Here is a 13649-nt window from a genome sequence, read left to right on the forward strand (position 1 = left end):
CTTGCTGTTGTGCAATGCAGGCCATCGTTAACTCATGTGATCCAGGACTAGCAGTTAGAAGCCCAGGGTATGGACCAGTCATATGCTGATGACTGCTGATTGTTAACCGCTTCATTGTCCTCATCATTCACACTGTGTGGGAGGTGTGAGGCCTGAGGTTACCGAGAGCACATCTGCCCCAACTGGCGATGCACCTTGTGGGTTATGCTGACTCATACCAGGCTAAGGGGTACCCAGAGTGTGAGGCTACACATTTCTCCCAGTCTATCAATAGCCCTTTTTCTCCCACGGAAAGGTCACCTGTTAGTGACGATAACGATGATTCCGCGCAAGAACGTGGAAGGTTATTTGGTGAATATTTCTGATTGCATCATGGGTTGATCTTTGTCATTTTTTCCCTCCCTGCTCAACAGTTGCGTGTGTTTTGTGCCTGGTTTGTGTTCAGTTTGTGTGGAGTCTGTTTAATGTGAGTTTAGAGTGTTCTTGCTGAGAGTGCAGGAGTCCCTCTTGAGACTGTAACTATAACAACCAGTTAACCACTCTTCACTATAGTTACCAGATACTATAGCTACCTGTGTTTTTTTTCCCACCTGCAACACCCATGAGAGTGTTCTGTTACTGGTTGGTTGTTTTGAAGTGCGTGTGTGCGTGCGTGTGTGTGTGTGTTTATGTGCGTATGCATATTTCTCAATCTGCATGTGTGTATGTGCGTGAGTGTGTGTGTGTGTGTGTGTGTGTGTGTGTGTGTTTGCACATGTGTATGTTACATTAAGTGTGCGCTTGACAAAATAGGGTCGAATTGGGTTTATGAATATATGCTGTTTTATATTTGTCCGATGCATATATGTATGCGTGTGTGTTTGTGTATGTGTGTGTGTGTGTCTGTGTGTATGTGTTTGTGTTGGTGGGTGGGTGTGTCCAGAGCAAACATTGTGAGGTGGTCAGCTGCACGTAGGCTTATGGGTGTTTCCATCTTAGGTCATTAAGTGCTTTACTTTTGCCGATGCACTCACACACACAGCCTTAGTGTCATAAACATGCACACTATTAAAACACACTCACTCAGGGTCACAAACACCGTAATATACACTTAGAAGCCATAAACATGTGAACCCACTCACACACACACACCCAAACACACACACACACACACACACACACACACACACACACAACCACACACACACACACACACACACACACACACACACACACACACACACACACACACACACACACACAGCACTGTAAATATCTCTCTTTTACAAACACACAACTTGTCACAACCTATTCCTCATAACTGGCTGAACTATGCAGCCACACATATTGTCATCACTCCCACAAATACGGTCGTAACTCATTGTGTGTGAATGTATGTGGGGATGGTGAATCATCTTTAATACCTGGATTATCAGGTCCTTCTAGTCTTGGTTGGTTTGCATTCAGGCTCCCCATTGTACCGCCAGGAAGAAAATGGCATGTGTTTTGTTTTGATGTAAGGTGTTTCGTTGTTTGAGAGACGGGTTTCTGTTTTAAAACAATCTCTTGCCAGGTTTCCTTTGTTTGAATTTCATCATAGAGCTTTGCCCTCTGGTCCTACTTAGGATGTGACTTTCAGTGTGGTCAGAGGTGACAGTGTCTCTTAGGGAGTATAAACCTTAACCTGGACCTTTCCCTCTTACTCCTAATACTCCAGGAGCAATAGCAAGACAGTGAAAAGGCTTGTTTGTACAATTTAAGTACTAGACTGTATACATGCTACACGTCATACATCGAAAACAAATCCATGGTGTGTATCCTGGCAGTTTATGGCGTGATGTGCTGTGGGAGAGGTTTTCACACCCCCTGTGTACACAAGGGGCTCAACAGAGCTGGGAGAGGGCAGTCCAGGACTGGAACCGAAACCTGACTCAGGTTAGCGTTGAGGCCTGCCTTACGTTTCTGAACTGCTGGTGTTTATGTAGGGCTGATAGCTGTGCCAGAGGTTTGGCTCTCAGTACAAATCACACTCCTGAGTGTGCAGTTTGTCAGAAGCAAAGATTTTTTTTCTCCCACAATGCCACAGCTGTGACAAAATGTCCTTGCAAAGGTGTCGTAAGCAGGCACTGCAGGCTCACCGCAGTCAGGGCAGTAAATGTAAGACTGAAGAACAGACGGATCAGACGGTAGAAGTTGTCAACTTAAAAATAGTAACAGTTTTATCAAATGTTACAATCTCACTGCAGTGACTGATCATTTCCTCCAAAACAAGATAGCACAGCACACACATTCTTTTTTTTATTGTCAAGTCATGATGGTTAAGGATATATGTCCACACACACATGATGACTTTCCCTCCGCCTATTTCTTCCCCTCTGGTCTTAGGGTCAAAGCTGACCTTGTGATTAGATCAGCAGGCTTCTTCACTGTATCCCGGCCCCACTCCATTTCCATAGGATTATCTGTTTAACAAAGCAGGTGTTTATCAAATGGGCTTTTAGATGACCACAGTGGAAACACAAAAAAATCTCAGGGCTACTATTACAAAAGTGTTTGCATGATAGTGACAAGTGTTTGCATGTTATAAAACTATGCACTGTCTCTGGAGTGTTCTCCATTATGTTTTGGTGGTGCTTTTCCAACACCTAATCAAAATAATCTAACCCCAAGGAGGCTGGATTAGAAGAATCATGGTAAATCAGGAAGTGCCATTTCTCTCAAGAGAAGATGAAAAAGTGACTCATTAAAAAGGATGTGAAAAATAAATTACGGAACTGAGAAGAAAGTTGTTAAAGGGGACAGTCTTGCCTCCCCCAGGTGTGCAGTGATTTTGAAAATTGGTATGAATCTGCACACACACACACCCCACACACACACACACACACACACACACACACACACACACACACACACACACACACTCACACACTCACACACTCACACACTCACACTCACACTCACACTCACACTCACACTCACACTCACACTCACACTCACTCACACACTCACCCTCACACACACACTGCAGTTTATCCATATCTTGAGACAGAGGGTGATAGGAACGTAACGTTTTGTGCGTTTTACAGCATTTTTGTGAGTTTCACACATCTCAGACACTTCCCTCCACCTAGCTGCATGACTTTGACCTTTGACATAGCCACATGACTTTGACCGTTGACATAGCCACATGACTTGGACAGCATGACTTTGACTAAATGGTTAATGGCCACTCAGTGAAACTCACTGCTCAGTATACTGATTTTTGAGGTGGGTGGGAGCTGTGTGTGTGTGTGTGTGTGTGTGTGTGTGTGTGTGTGTGTGTGTGTGTGTGTGTGTGTGTGAGAGGTATTTGTTATATTTCATCTTAATTTTCATATTTTTAACTTCAGATGCATCAAAAGTTTTTAATCTTCCAAATTCGCTCTCCACCTGGTGTGCTGAATGATGAGTCCCACTTTATCATAAATTGGTTATTAGCATCGGTAATGCCACGCAAAAACTATATAAGAGCAGGTGTTGTTGTGCCATTGGCTAATACAAACATAATGCCACATAATTGGAGCGATGCCACCAAAAAAAGGCTTTAGGAAGAAGAACTTCAGCAGTCGTGAAATGGACGTACTTTTACGTAAAGAAACCTAAACAAAGTCTGTGTTCTTTATTTTTAGCTTTTTAAAACTGTTTCCTTGTGTTGGACAAACAATTTGTGAAATGTGAAAATACTGTCTTCGTCCTTTCTTATTAAGTGTACTCTCGACCACTTGTCAAATTTTCTCCTGCCTTTCTCTCTCTCTTGCCTTTCTCTTGATAAGAAAACATCTGTGATTCCCAGAAATCATTGACTACTAACAGATTACTGTAAGAACAAGTTGTGGATGCAAACAAAAATAAACGGAGATTTGTTCATATGTCATTCCCTGCATGAGGCCCATTGTGTGACTCCCTGTAAATTGGCAGAGCGGTAAATCTCTCCCATGCAGAATATTTCCTGTGTTACAGAATTTGTATGTTTGTGATGTGCTATCCTGAGTGTAACCTCAAAAAAAACTGACACTGTATTCTCTACCAAAACCTTGTTATATCTGTGAATATTTAGTTTATTCAGTTATTCACCGGCATTACAACAACACTGCCTTCTGCTCTTCCAAAATGGCCAATCACTTTTCCAAAGTGTTGTTTTGAAGGTCCAGGGGTGACTGTAGGTGTATGCAGCTGTTCTGAGTTTGCATATGTATGTGTGTAGCTAATCTGTGTGTGTGTGTATGTGTTGACAGGCTCCCAGGCAAAGGATTAAAGGCAAAGAACTCACAGGGGAAGAAGAACCAACAGGACTCAGCAGATGCAGCAAAGTCGACCTGGAGACGGTGAGAGAGTGTGTGTGTGTGTGTGTGTGTGTGTGTGTGTGTGTGTGTGTGTGTGTGTGTGTGTGTGTGAGAGAGAAAGAAAGAAGGAGTGCGTGTGAGAAAGAGAGAGAGAGTGTGTGTGTGTGTGTGTGTGTGTGTGTGTGCGTGTGTGTGTGTGAGAGAAAGAGCGAGAGAGAGTGTGTGGTTACATCTGTGTGTGTGAGAGAGAAAGAAAGGAGTGTGTGTGCGTGTGAGAAAGAGAGATATAGAGTGTGTTTGTGTTTGTGTGTGAGAGAGAGAGAGACACAGAAGAAAAAGGGCTTGACATAGTTAGGGGAAAAAAATCTTCAACTGTAAACAAAACAGTTTTGACATCCGAGAGTTCAAATCATGTGGTGGTGCCTGCACAGAGGTACACGTCTGTTTATGTGGTACGGAGGTACACGTCTGTCTGTTTAGTACGGAGGTAGTACGTTTTATTACAAAGGGAAAAATACAATCAGATAAGACATGCTTAACTGTCTTGAGGTAAGCTTTTTCAAGCGGAATAGGTCTTGCTTTGCCAAGAATAATTACATAAACAAACCCTCATGGACACCTAAACATGTGCCCAATGAAGCGTGGAAATGCACCGGGGTGCAGATAACCTGGATATTACTCTGAAGTCAATTGGAATCAGATTTATTTTGTGCTAGATACATGAGGAGAACACTTACCTTTACATTTACAAGACACTAACATTTGATGCTTTGTAGATCTTCCCTTATATCTTTACAGGTTTCTGTTGCTCACATGTACATGTTCATGTTCATAGTCTGTGGAGAACGGGGAGAGAGAAATAGAGAGGGAGTGGGGGATGGGGATGGCCGAAAAGGGGTAGGGAGCTCGATTTGGTGGGGGCGGGGGGGGGGGGGGGGGGGGGGGCGCACAAGGTGACTGTCCTGCAGGCCACTCACCTCTGGAATCTACACAACCTCTGTGTCATTTTAAAGTTCCCAGGGGGGTTCACACAGATAGTGCGGCACACGTATGTGTGCTTTTCTGGAATCCCACGTTATCTAGAACCAAGTTCCTCACGGGATCGTTACAGAGCTCTCATCTCTGTGTAGTGTGTAGAAGTCAAAGTGCCTTCAAATAACGCTTTGTCATCTGATGGCTGTCAGTAGAAAGTTACAAAGGGTTCCTCTGTGGAGTGGAGCCGAAGAACCATTTCTTGCTAGAGTGTGGGAGGGGTAGAGGTGAGGGGTTAGTGTTCACTAGGGCTCCGCCATCTTGCCTTGACTGTAAGCAGAGCTTGTCCTTGCCCACCTCTGAACATTCCTGCTAAACCTACTAGGCCTTCTCTGCACTCCTACACTGCTGCAGAGAGAGAGAGAGAGAGAGAGAGAGAGTCAGTGGGTGTGTGTTGATTGATTCTGGCGAACTCTGATTAAATTAAATCAAGCAATAAATACTTTCCATGGAGCTGTCAGCAGCCACAATAATCTGACATTCCACACCACTCCCTCCCTCAAGTTAATCAACTCGATCACAATACTTACACACACATACATACACCTTAACACACACACTCACACACACACACACTGAGACACAAATACTTGTTATGTTTATTCAAACATGGTGCTCAATGGCCATCAATAGAGCTGACTCACGTGTTAGAAAGTGGAGAGGTATGGTGTTTGTGTAACTGACACACGTGTTAGAGAGTGTAGCGGTAGGATGTTTGTGTAACTGACACACGTGTTAGAAAGTGGAGAGGTGAGGTGTTTGTGTAACTGACACACGTGTTAGAGAGTGTAGAGGTAGGATGTTTGTGTAACTGACACGCGTGTTAGAGAGTGTAGCGGTAGGATGTTTGTGTAACTGACACACGCGTTAGAGAGTGGAGAGGTAGGATGTTTGTGTAACTGACACACACGTTAGACAGTGGAGAGGTATGGTGTTTGTGTAACTGACACAAGTGTACGACAGTGGAGAGGTATGCTGTTTGTGTAAGTGGTGTGTCAGGTGTGTGCATATTAGTCTGGGTTGTGTTGGATGTAATTGTGGATATGTGTTTTTGTGTCTTTTGATGTGAATGTGGGAGATTGTAATTGTATGTTTGTTAGTGAATTGGGGAGTTTGTAATTATGTGTGTGTGTGAGCAAGTGTGTGTGTTTGTATGTGGTTGTAACCTGCAGTGCTATGGGAACACAGAGGCAAAGCTTGTTCTGAGATTCATTGATACATTGATCCCCCCCTACACACACAGACACATGTAATCTCTCTGTAGGTCATGGTCAGTGCATAGTCAGGATGTTACCAAACGTACTTCCAGTTTCTCGCTTAATTTGTGTAAGGCCTTAGTCCTGCCCTCTTCCTTCTGTCTTGTCTTATTCTGAAGTCTGCTGCCTCCTGCTGTAAGCCATGAGATAGTGCAGGAAGTCAATTAATCGGAAGGCAGCTAGAGTCCATTTTCTGTTAAACAACTAAACAAGCATCGTGAAAAGACAGAGGTACACAGGGATTGCTTAATGACGCGTTTGGGAAACGCAATCCAAGAACAGTCAGGCTGTCAGGCTGTGTGTGTGTATGTGTGTGTGCGTGTGTGTGTGTGTGTCTGTTTGTGTGTGTGTGTTGAGGAGCTGTCCATGTACCTTTTGTAATCTTTTGGAGAGGTGTGTGCGTGCGTGAGTGTAGTTAGCACTCTGGACTTGGATCTATTGATCCAAGTTCACATCTCAGTGGAACCTTCCTTGCTGCTTACGTATTGCTGATAGTCTGAATGCCGCTCTCTGCCGTGAGCCGATGTCGACCCAGTTTGATGGTGGGATGTCATAAGCTGATCATATAACTTAACTAACAGAGCAGGTTGCTAACAACACTCAGTAACTAGCGTGCTGAAAGCTCACTACCCAGGAAGCATCTAGAATATATACCTGTGTAGTAGCTTCTAAAGGTCACTTTGTGACTGCTAAATAAACAAATGTAAAATGTTAATGTAAGGCATTGTTTAGCAGGTGTATGTGCACGTGTGTGTGTGTGTGTGTGTGTGTGTGTGTGTGTGTGTGTGTGTGTGTGTGTGTGTGTGTGTTTGTCTATGTAATTTGTTTTTATAATGTGTGTTTGGGCGTGTGTGTTTCTGTAGGATCTGGTGGACTGGCGTAAGCCTCTGGCTTGGCAGGTGGGTCATCTGGGGGAGAAGTATGACGCTTGGGTGCACCAGCCTGTGGACCGGCCCATACGCCTGTTCGAGTCAGAGTTCCTGGAGGCCAGAACCAAGACGTCATGGTAAAAGACGCGCGCACACACACACACACACACACACACACACACACACACACACACACACACACACACACACACACACACACACACACACACACTCACTACGTGCAAACACACACAACAAATACAAACCCACATTACATATACAGTACCAAAATGTGGACCACACAATGCTCATTAATTATATACCTATACTATATAATATTAGGTCAATTACTGTCAATAATAGGTCAGTAGTCGAATGAAGCAATTTTGGCCCTGTCAGATTGTGGATACAGTTCACACCCAGTTATTTGATCTGTTTTCATATAAGGGTGTAGAAGTATGTATTTGAGTCTTAGCCAGGGAGATCGAAGTGAATGGAGTGGATGGATAAGTAGCTATTGCTAAATCTCAGAAGTCATGTGAATGAGCTATGACAGATGTAGTTATCTCATGAATTTGTCTCAGAGTAATAGAGCAGGATATGCCACCTCTGTGCTCCTGTAAATGCAAAACATTTGTCCAGTTAGTTTGTCCAAGTAAATAACCGACTCTCTCTCTCTCTCTCTGTGTGTGTGTGTGTGTGTGTGTGTGTGTGTGTGTGTGTGTGTGTGTGTGTGTGTGTCTGTGTGTGTGTGTGTGTGTGTGTGTGTGTGTGTGTGTGTGTGTGTGTGTGTGTGTTTGTGTAGGTATATGGTTCCACTGGTCTGGTTGCCAGTGGTGTTCTTCATGAGTTGGTACTGCTTGACACTTCTGGCCCAGGAGAAAACCAGAGTGCACCTCACTTCAAGTAAGACACACACACCTTTCACATAAAGGTACTCCATTAGCCATATATCTATAAATATATATATACTTACAGATGCACACATATTCTCCAACACATTAATTCCAGGTCAATGCATACACACACAGACATACTGTAACTATGCTCACACATTCAAATACAGTACAGTTTGGAAGTATTTGAACACTTTCTCTCCCCTTACACTAGTTTTGACTTAATGTCTTTTTTCCTCTCTCTCTCTCTCTCTCTCTCTCTATCTCTCTCTCTCTCTCGTCTCTCTTCCTCTCTCTCTCTCTCTTCCTCTCTCTCTCTCTCTCTCTCTCTACCTCTCTCTCTCTCTCTCTCCCTCTCTCTGCTTTCTATCGTATTCTCCTCAGATTACTCCCTCCTGGTCAATAAGTACAGTTTCCCTGTGATCTTCCTGCTTGGCATGTTCATGTGGACCTTCTTAGAGTACTGCATCCATCGCTTTGTATTCCACATGACGCCACCGGCACACAATTACTATCTCATCATGATCCACTTCCTGCTCCATGGACAACACCACAAAGTAAACACCACAGTGAACGCACACACGCACAAATACACACACAAATACACACACACACACACGCTCAAATACACACACAAGCACAAATACACACACAAGCACAAATACACACACACGCTCAAATACACCAGTCAAGGAAAATATATCCATATAATATCTAGGTATAGGCACAGTGTAGGCGATGAGATGAAGCCTTATGTTCACTGCTCCACCAGTAAGTGAACTGTAGATCACATATTTGGTCAGTGTTATGGGCAGGAAGAAGTAAAGAGTTAGTATTAACAAAATACAAGGCATCCATATAAATAAATCATTGAGTTGCTATTCACTCATATATAGGGACTAGAAAGGAGGCGTCTTAACCTTTCACAAACTGACCTCTTTCTCTCTCTTTCTGCCTCTCTCTCTCTCTCTCTCCCTTCAGTCTCCATTCGATGGGTCTCGTCTGGTCTTCCCTCCTGGTCTGGCCTCCTTTGTGATCGGGACGTTGTACCTGATCCTGCGGTTCTTCTTCTCAGAGGTGTTGGGGATGTCTCTGTTTGTGGGGGGCCTGTTTGGATATGTGGTCTATGACATGATCCATTACTACCTGCATTACGGATCTCCACGCAAAGACTCCTACATGTATGGGCTCAAGGCGTATCACGTGAAGCACCACTTTGAGCACCAAAGAGCAGGTATTGATGAATCCCATGTCAGACACATTACTAGCCCTAGGTGTGTTTCTATAAAATGTGTGTGTGTGTGTGTGTGTGTGTGTGTGTGTCACGGTTCACTTTTGCTGGCTGTGTTCTGGTTCTGATATGACTGTGTATATGTGAGTGCTAACTCTCTTGCGTGTCTGGCTTTGTGTGTCTCTAGGGTTTGGGATCACCACAACATTCTGGGACCACCCCTTCAGCACAGTCATCCCATCTGAAGAGGCCTTCTGAGGAGGAAGGCACCGGAGACAACCCAACCACAAACAGTCTCACACACACATTCACCTTCACACACACACACGCACACACACACACACACACACACACACACACACACACACACACACACACACACACACACACACACACACACACACACACACACCTGCTACGTGCACCTAACTTCCTTTACTGCTTTGCTTTGTCTACATTTTTATTACACAATGAAGGAAATCTCAGCCTTCCAATCTCATGAGGGGGATGGTGGCCTGGAGAGTGTTGTGTCATGTTAGTATTTAACTGATTTTGGATACTGTAATGGGAAAATAGTTTTTTTTAAAGCAGAATATCTATTTGTATGGGAATGCTTTTTGAGGCACCAAATGAACTTGTCTTAACCTGTTCCATTTGTGTATGGATTGAGAGTATATATATGTGTGTGTTTGTGTGTGAGAGAGAGAGTTTGAGAGAATCTACACAAGAGTATAAATATGACAATGTGATTTTAAGAGAGTGGGAACACGATGTGTGTGTGGGTGTGGTGTGTGTGTGTGTGTGTGTGTGTGTGTGTGTGTGTGTGTGTGTGTGTGTGTGTGTGTGTGTGTGTGTGTGTGTGTGTGTGTTTGTGCGTGTGTTAAAGACAGAAGCAGGTATTTGGAAGTGTAAAAGGGAGTGTGAATGTGAAGTGAGGGAGCTGTCCTGTTGTCATGGGAACAGTCAGAAGACAGGTGTGGTAGGGTTCTGGAGGTAGTTGGAGAGGCCTTTAGTTTTTTTAGTTTCTGTCTGAAGTGGTAAAAACAGAAAGAACTACTTTTGTTATTAAATGGGTGCTCCTCTTCAGAACTCTTTTAAATGAATGGAGATAGGAGAATGGAGATTGCTGTTTTTATTGTTTTAGACTTCTCCTTGACCTTAAAACCCCATCTCAATTTCTTTTATATAAACACTCACTCAGTTGTGCTGTGTCGTGCCGATTTCTTCGGTGTGTGTGTGTGTGTGTGTGTGTGTGTGTGTGTGTGTGTGTGTGTGTGTGTGTGTGTGTGAGTGCGTGTGAGTGCGTGTGTTAAAGACAGAAGCAGGTATTTGGAAGTGTAAAAGGGAGTGTGAATGTGAAGTGAGGGAGCTGTCCTGTTGTCATGGGAACAGTCAGAAGACAGGTGTGGTAGGGTTCTGGAGGTAGTTGGAGAGGCCTTCTTTAGTTTTTTAGTTTCTGTCTGAAGTGGTAAAAACAGAAAGAAAGAAATTAAACTACTTTTGTGATTAAATGGGTGCTCCTCTTCAGAACTCTTTTAAATAATGGAGATAGAAGAATGCAGATTGCTGTTTGTATTGTTTTAGACTTCTCCTTGACTTTAAAACCCCATCTAATTTAAAAAAAATATATAAACACTCACTCAGTTGTGCTGTGTCGTGCAGATTTCTTCTCTAAAAACTGCAATTTTTTCTGGTTTTGGTGTTGAGATATTGAGGCACTGCTGTATTTCAATACAATCCCATGACCAGGAGTGATGCCACAATGCACAGTCCAATTGAATGTTTGGTATCTCAGAAACCAACTGTTTCCGGGAACTGAAATGTATTCAGCTTCTGTCACAAGCCCAAGTGCAAAAGCATGATGGTGGTTTTATTTCAATATCTTTTCAGAGTGAGGTGCTAGCTTAATGGATCTGCCTGTGGTATTCCAGCTGCCCGCAGAGCAGTTCAGCTGATTCCGGAAACTCCCTCACACCGCCTCTCAGAGTCTGCTGCCCCCTGCTGGCCACAGTTGAGCACTGCATCCTAAGTCGCTTTTCTATGCTGCTGTGGCTGCTGCATTCGCTTTCTGCCTGATCAGGCTCAGCACTGAACTGCACATTTTTTTCATTGCTAAGACATTGGTTTAGAAAAGTGAAAATGAACAATGTTATAGGTGAGAAGGCATGTTCTCAGATTTACATAAGCTTTACACACACACACACACACACATACTCACACAGTTAGGTTACCTGTGGAATATTAGCATGACTGTGAGTGAAGATGTTGAATGTGCAGTGTACTTTTGTGTTTGTGTGTGTGTGTGTGTGTGTGTGTGTGTGTCTCTCTCTCTCTGTGTGCGTGTGTGTGTGTGTGTGTGTGTGTGTGTGTGTGTGTGTGTGTGTGTGTGTGTGTGTGTCGTCAGGGCCTCTGGCAATGAGGATATGACGCAAGGGCTTGAATGTCTTCTTCAGTAACTTCTGTGTTTGATCTCTTTGTTTAGCAACATGAAGACAAACACACGTTTAAAGCCTGATACTGGACAGGTGTGAGTGTGTGTGAATGAGTGTGTGTGTGTATGTGCATGTGATTATGTCCAGTGCAGCCTCTGGATGACGATGCTCAATGAAGATGCATCCGACGGGGCTGAAGGTAAAGGCAGTGTGCGAGCCCTGCAGATTCCTCATTCAGCCTTCAGCCCTTAATCTGACACACACACACACACAAACACACACGTGTCCTTTTTGATTCTACAATAATATTCATGTCCCTCCAAAGGCTGTTGAATTCCATTTGTTGGAAGACAGAGCATTTATATATGTCAGTGCCAGCATAAGGTGATGACTGCTGAACTTTACATGCTATCACATGCTAACACATGCTAGCACATGCTATGTGTGTCATGGATGTTGTAGCTCCCTGGGGAAGTGAGCACACGTACACAAGCAAACCCCCGTACTGCTGTGCTCCATGACCATAACTCCGTGCCCCATGCTGTGCTATGCTCCAAGTGTCTGGTTTGATGACATCTGTGGCTTTGGGAGAACATAACTGTGTTGGGAACAGTCATGAAAAACGAAACACGTCCTGTGTTAAACAATATACAAAAGACTCAGTCCTCTTGCCATTGAGACGAGCTGATTTGAAGAAGGTTGTCTGTGGTTGTGGTTGTTGGTGGTTGTGTGTTGTCACTCACTCGCCTTGACACACCACCCACTCAGGGGCATAGGCTTAGTGCTTAGTGTCTGTTTGGTGTGTGTGTGTATCTGTGAGTGTGTGTGTGAGAGTGAGTGTTAGAGAGGTATGTGAGAGGATTACATGCGTGTTTAATTACAATAAAAAATAAAAAGTCAGCTGATGTTCAACGGAAAGTGCGAGGAGTGGTGGTGGCCTAAAAGTGCAAAATGGTTTGTTTATATATTTATAAAAATGTTAAAAAGCTTTAATTCAACTTCAACATGGCTTATTATTAACATAAATCTGTTTACTTATATTTTTAACGTTTAGATTTATAAAATGTCTATGCAAATGTATGTGTAAATAAAATGTGTGTATCTGTTTATTCTGTATCTGTGAAATGTGTTCAATATTGTGTTAATTCACGTACCTAATGTATGCCTTATTACTGACAATTGGATTTAAAGGCACACTCTGGATGTGTTTGCCCCAAACATGATATGTTTTGACTGAAAAGCTAACACTGGACTGAGTTTTGTAAAAGTGTCAGTTCACCCCCAACCCACCCAGTTGAGTCTTGATCAATAAATGAAAATGAAAGACTTGCACTCATGGGCGGGGGCGGGGGGAGGTGGGCTGCCAGTGTCTTGACATATGTGCCAACTGTGGGTAGGTATGTCAGCATCAGCCTTGTAGGGTTAAGGATGATTTAAAACAGTAGCTGGGATGTTGAGAAAAAAATTATGATTTCATGTAAACAAAATATATTTTGTCGATATTAACACTAGCACGTGTTTCATCACATTTTAGTCATATGATTTAGTTTACAGCTCAATAAACACATTTGAGGGCGCACTTACACTCAAATTATCGATAACAGTTAACATACTGAGTCAGTGAAAGCAAAC

At 43.4% G+C, this 13649-nt stretch overlaps 1 protein-coding gene across 1 annotated transcript in view; it reads left to right on the top strand.

Moving 5' to 3' along the window:
- Positions 1 to 9843, top strand: part of fa2h (fatty acid 2-hydroxylase) — a gene marked incomplete at its 3' end in the record, with an annotated part of 33832 nt that extends 23989 nt beyond the window's left edge. The window contains exons 2-7 of the mRNA XM_080842113.1: positions 4254 to 4343; positions 7453 to 7595; positions 8264 to 8364; positions 8739 to 8911; positions 9336 to 9588; positions 9773 to 9843. Coding sequence (XP_080698239.1) covers positions 4254 to 4343; positions 7453 to 7595; positions 8264 to 8364; positions 8739 to 8911; positions 9336 to 9588; positions 9773 to 9843 — 831 coding nt within the window. The remainder of the gene's footprint in view (positions 1 to 4253; positions 4344 to 7452; positions 7596 to 8263; positions 8365 to 8738; positions 8912 to 9335; positions 9589 to 9772) is intronic.
- Between the last annotated feature and the right edge of the window lie 3806 nt (positions 9844 to 13649).

This window comes from Sprattus sprattus, assembly GCF_963457725.1.
Source record: "Sprattus sprattus genome assembly, chromosome: 7".
Classification (NCBI taxonomy): Eukaryota; Metazoa; Chordata; class Actinopteri; order Clupeiformes; family Clupeidae; genus Sprattus; species Sprattus sprattus.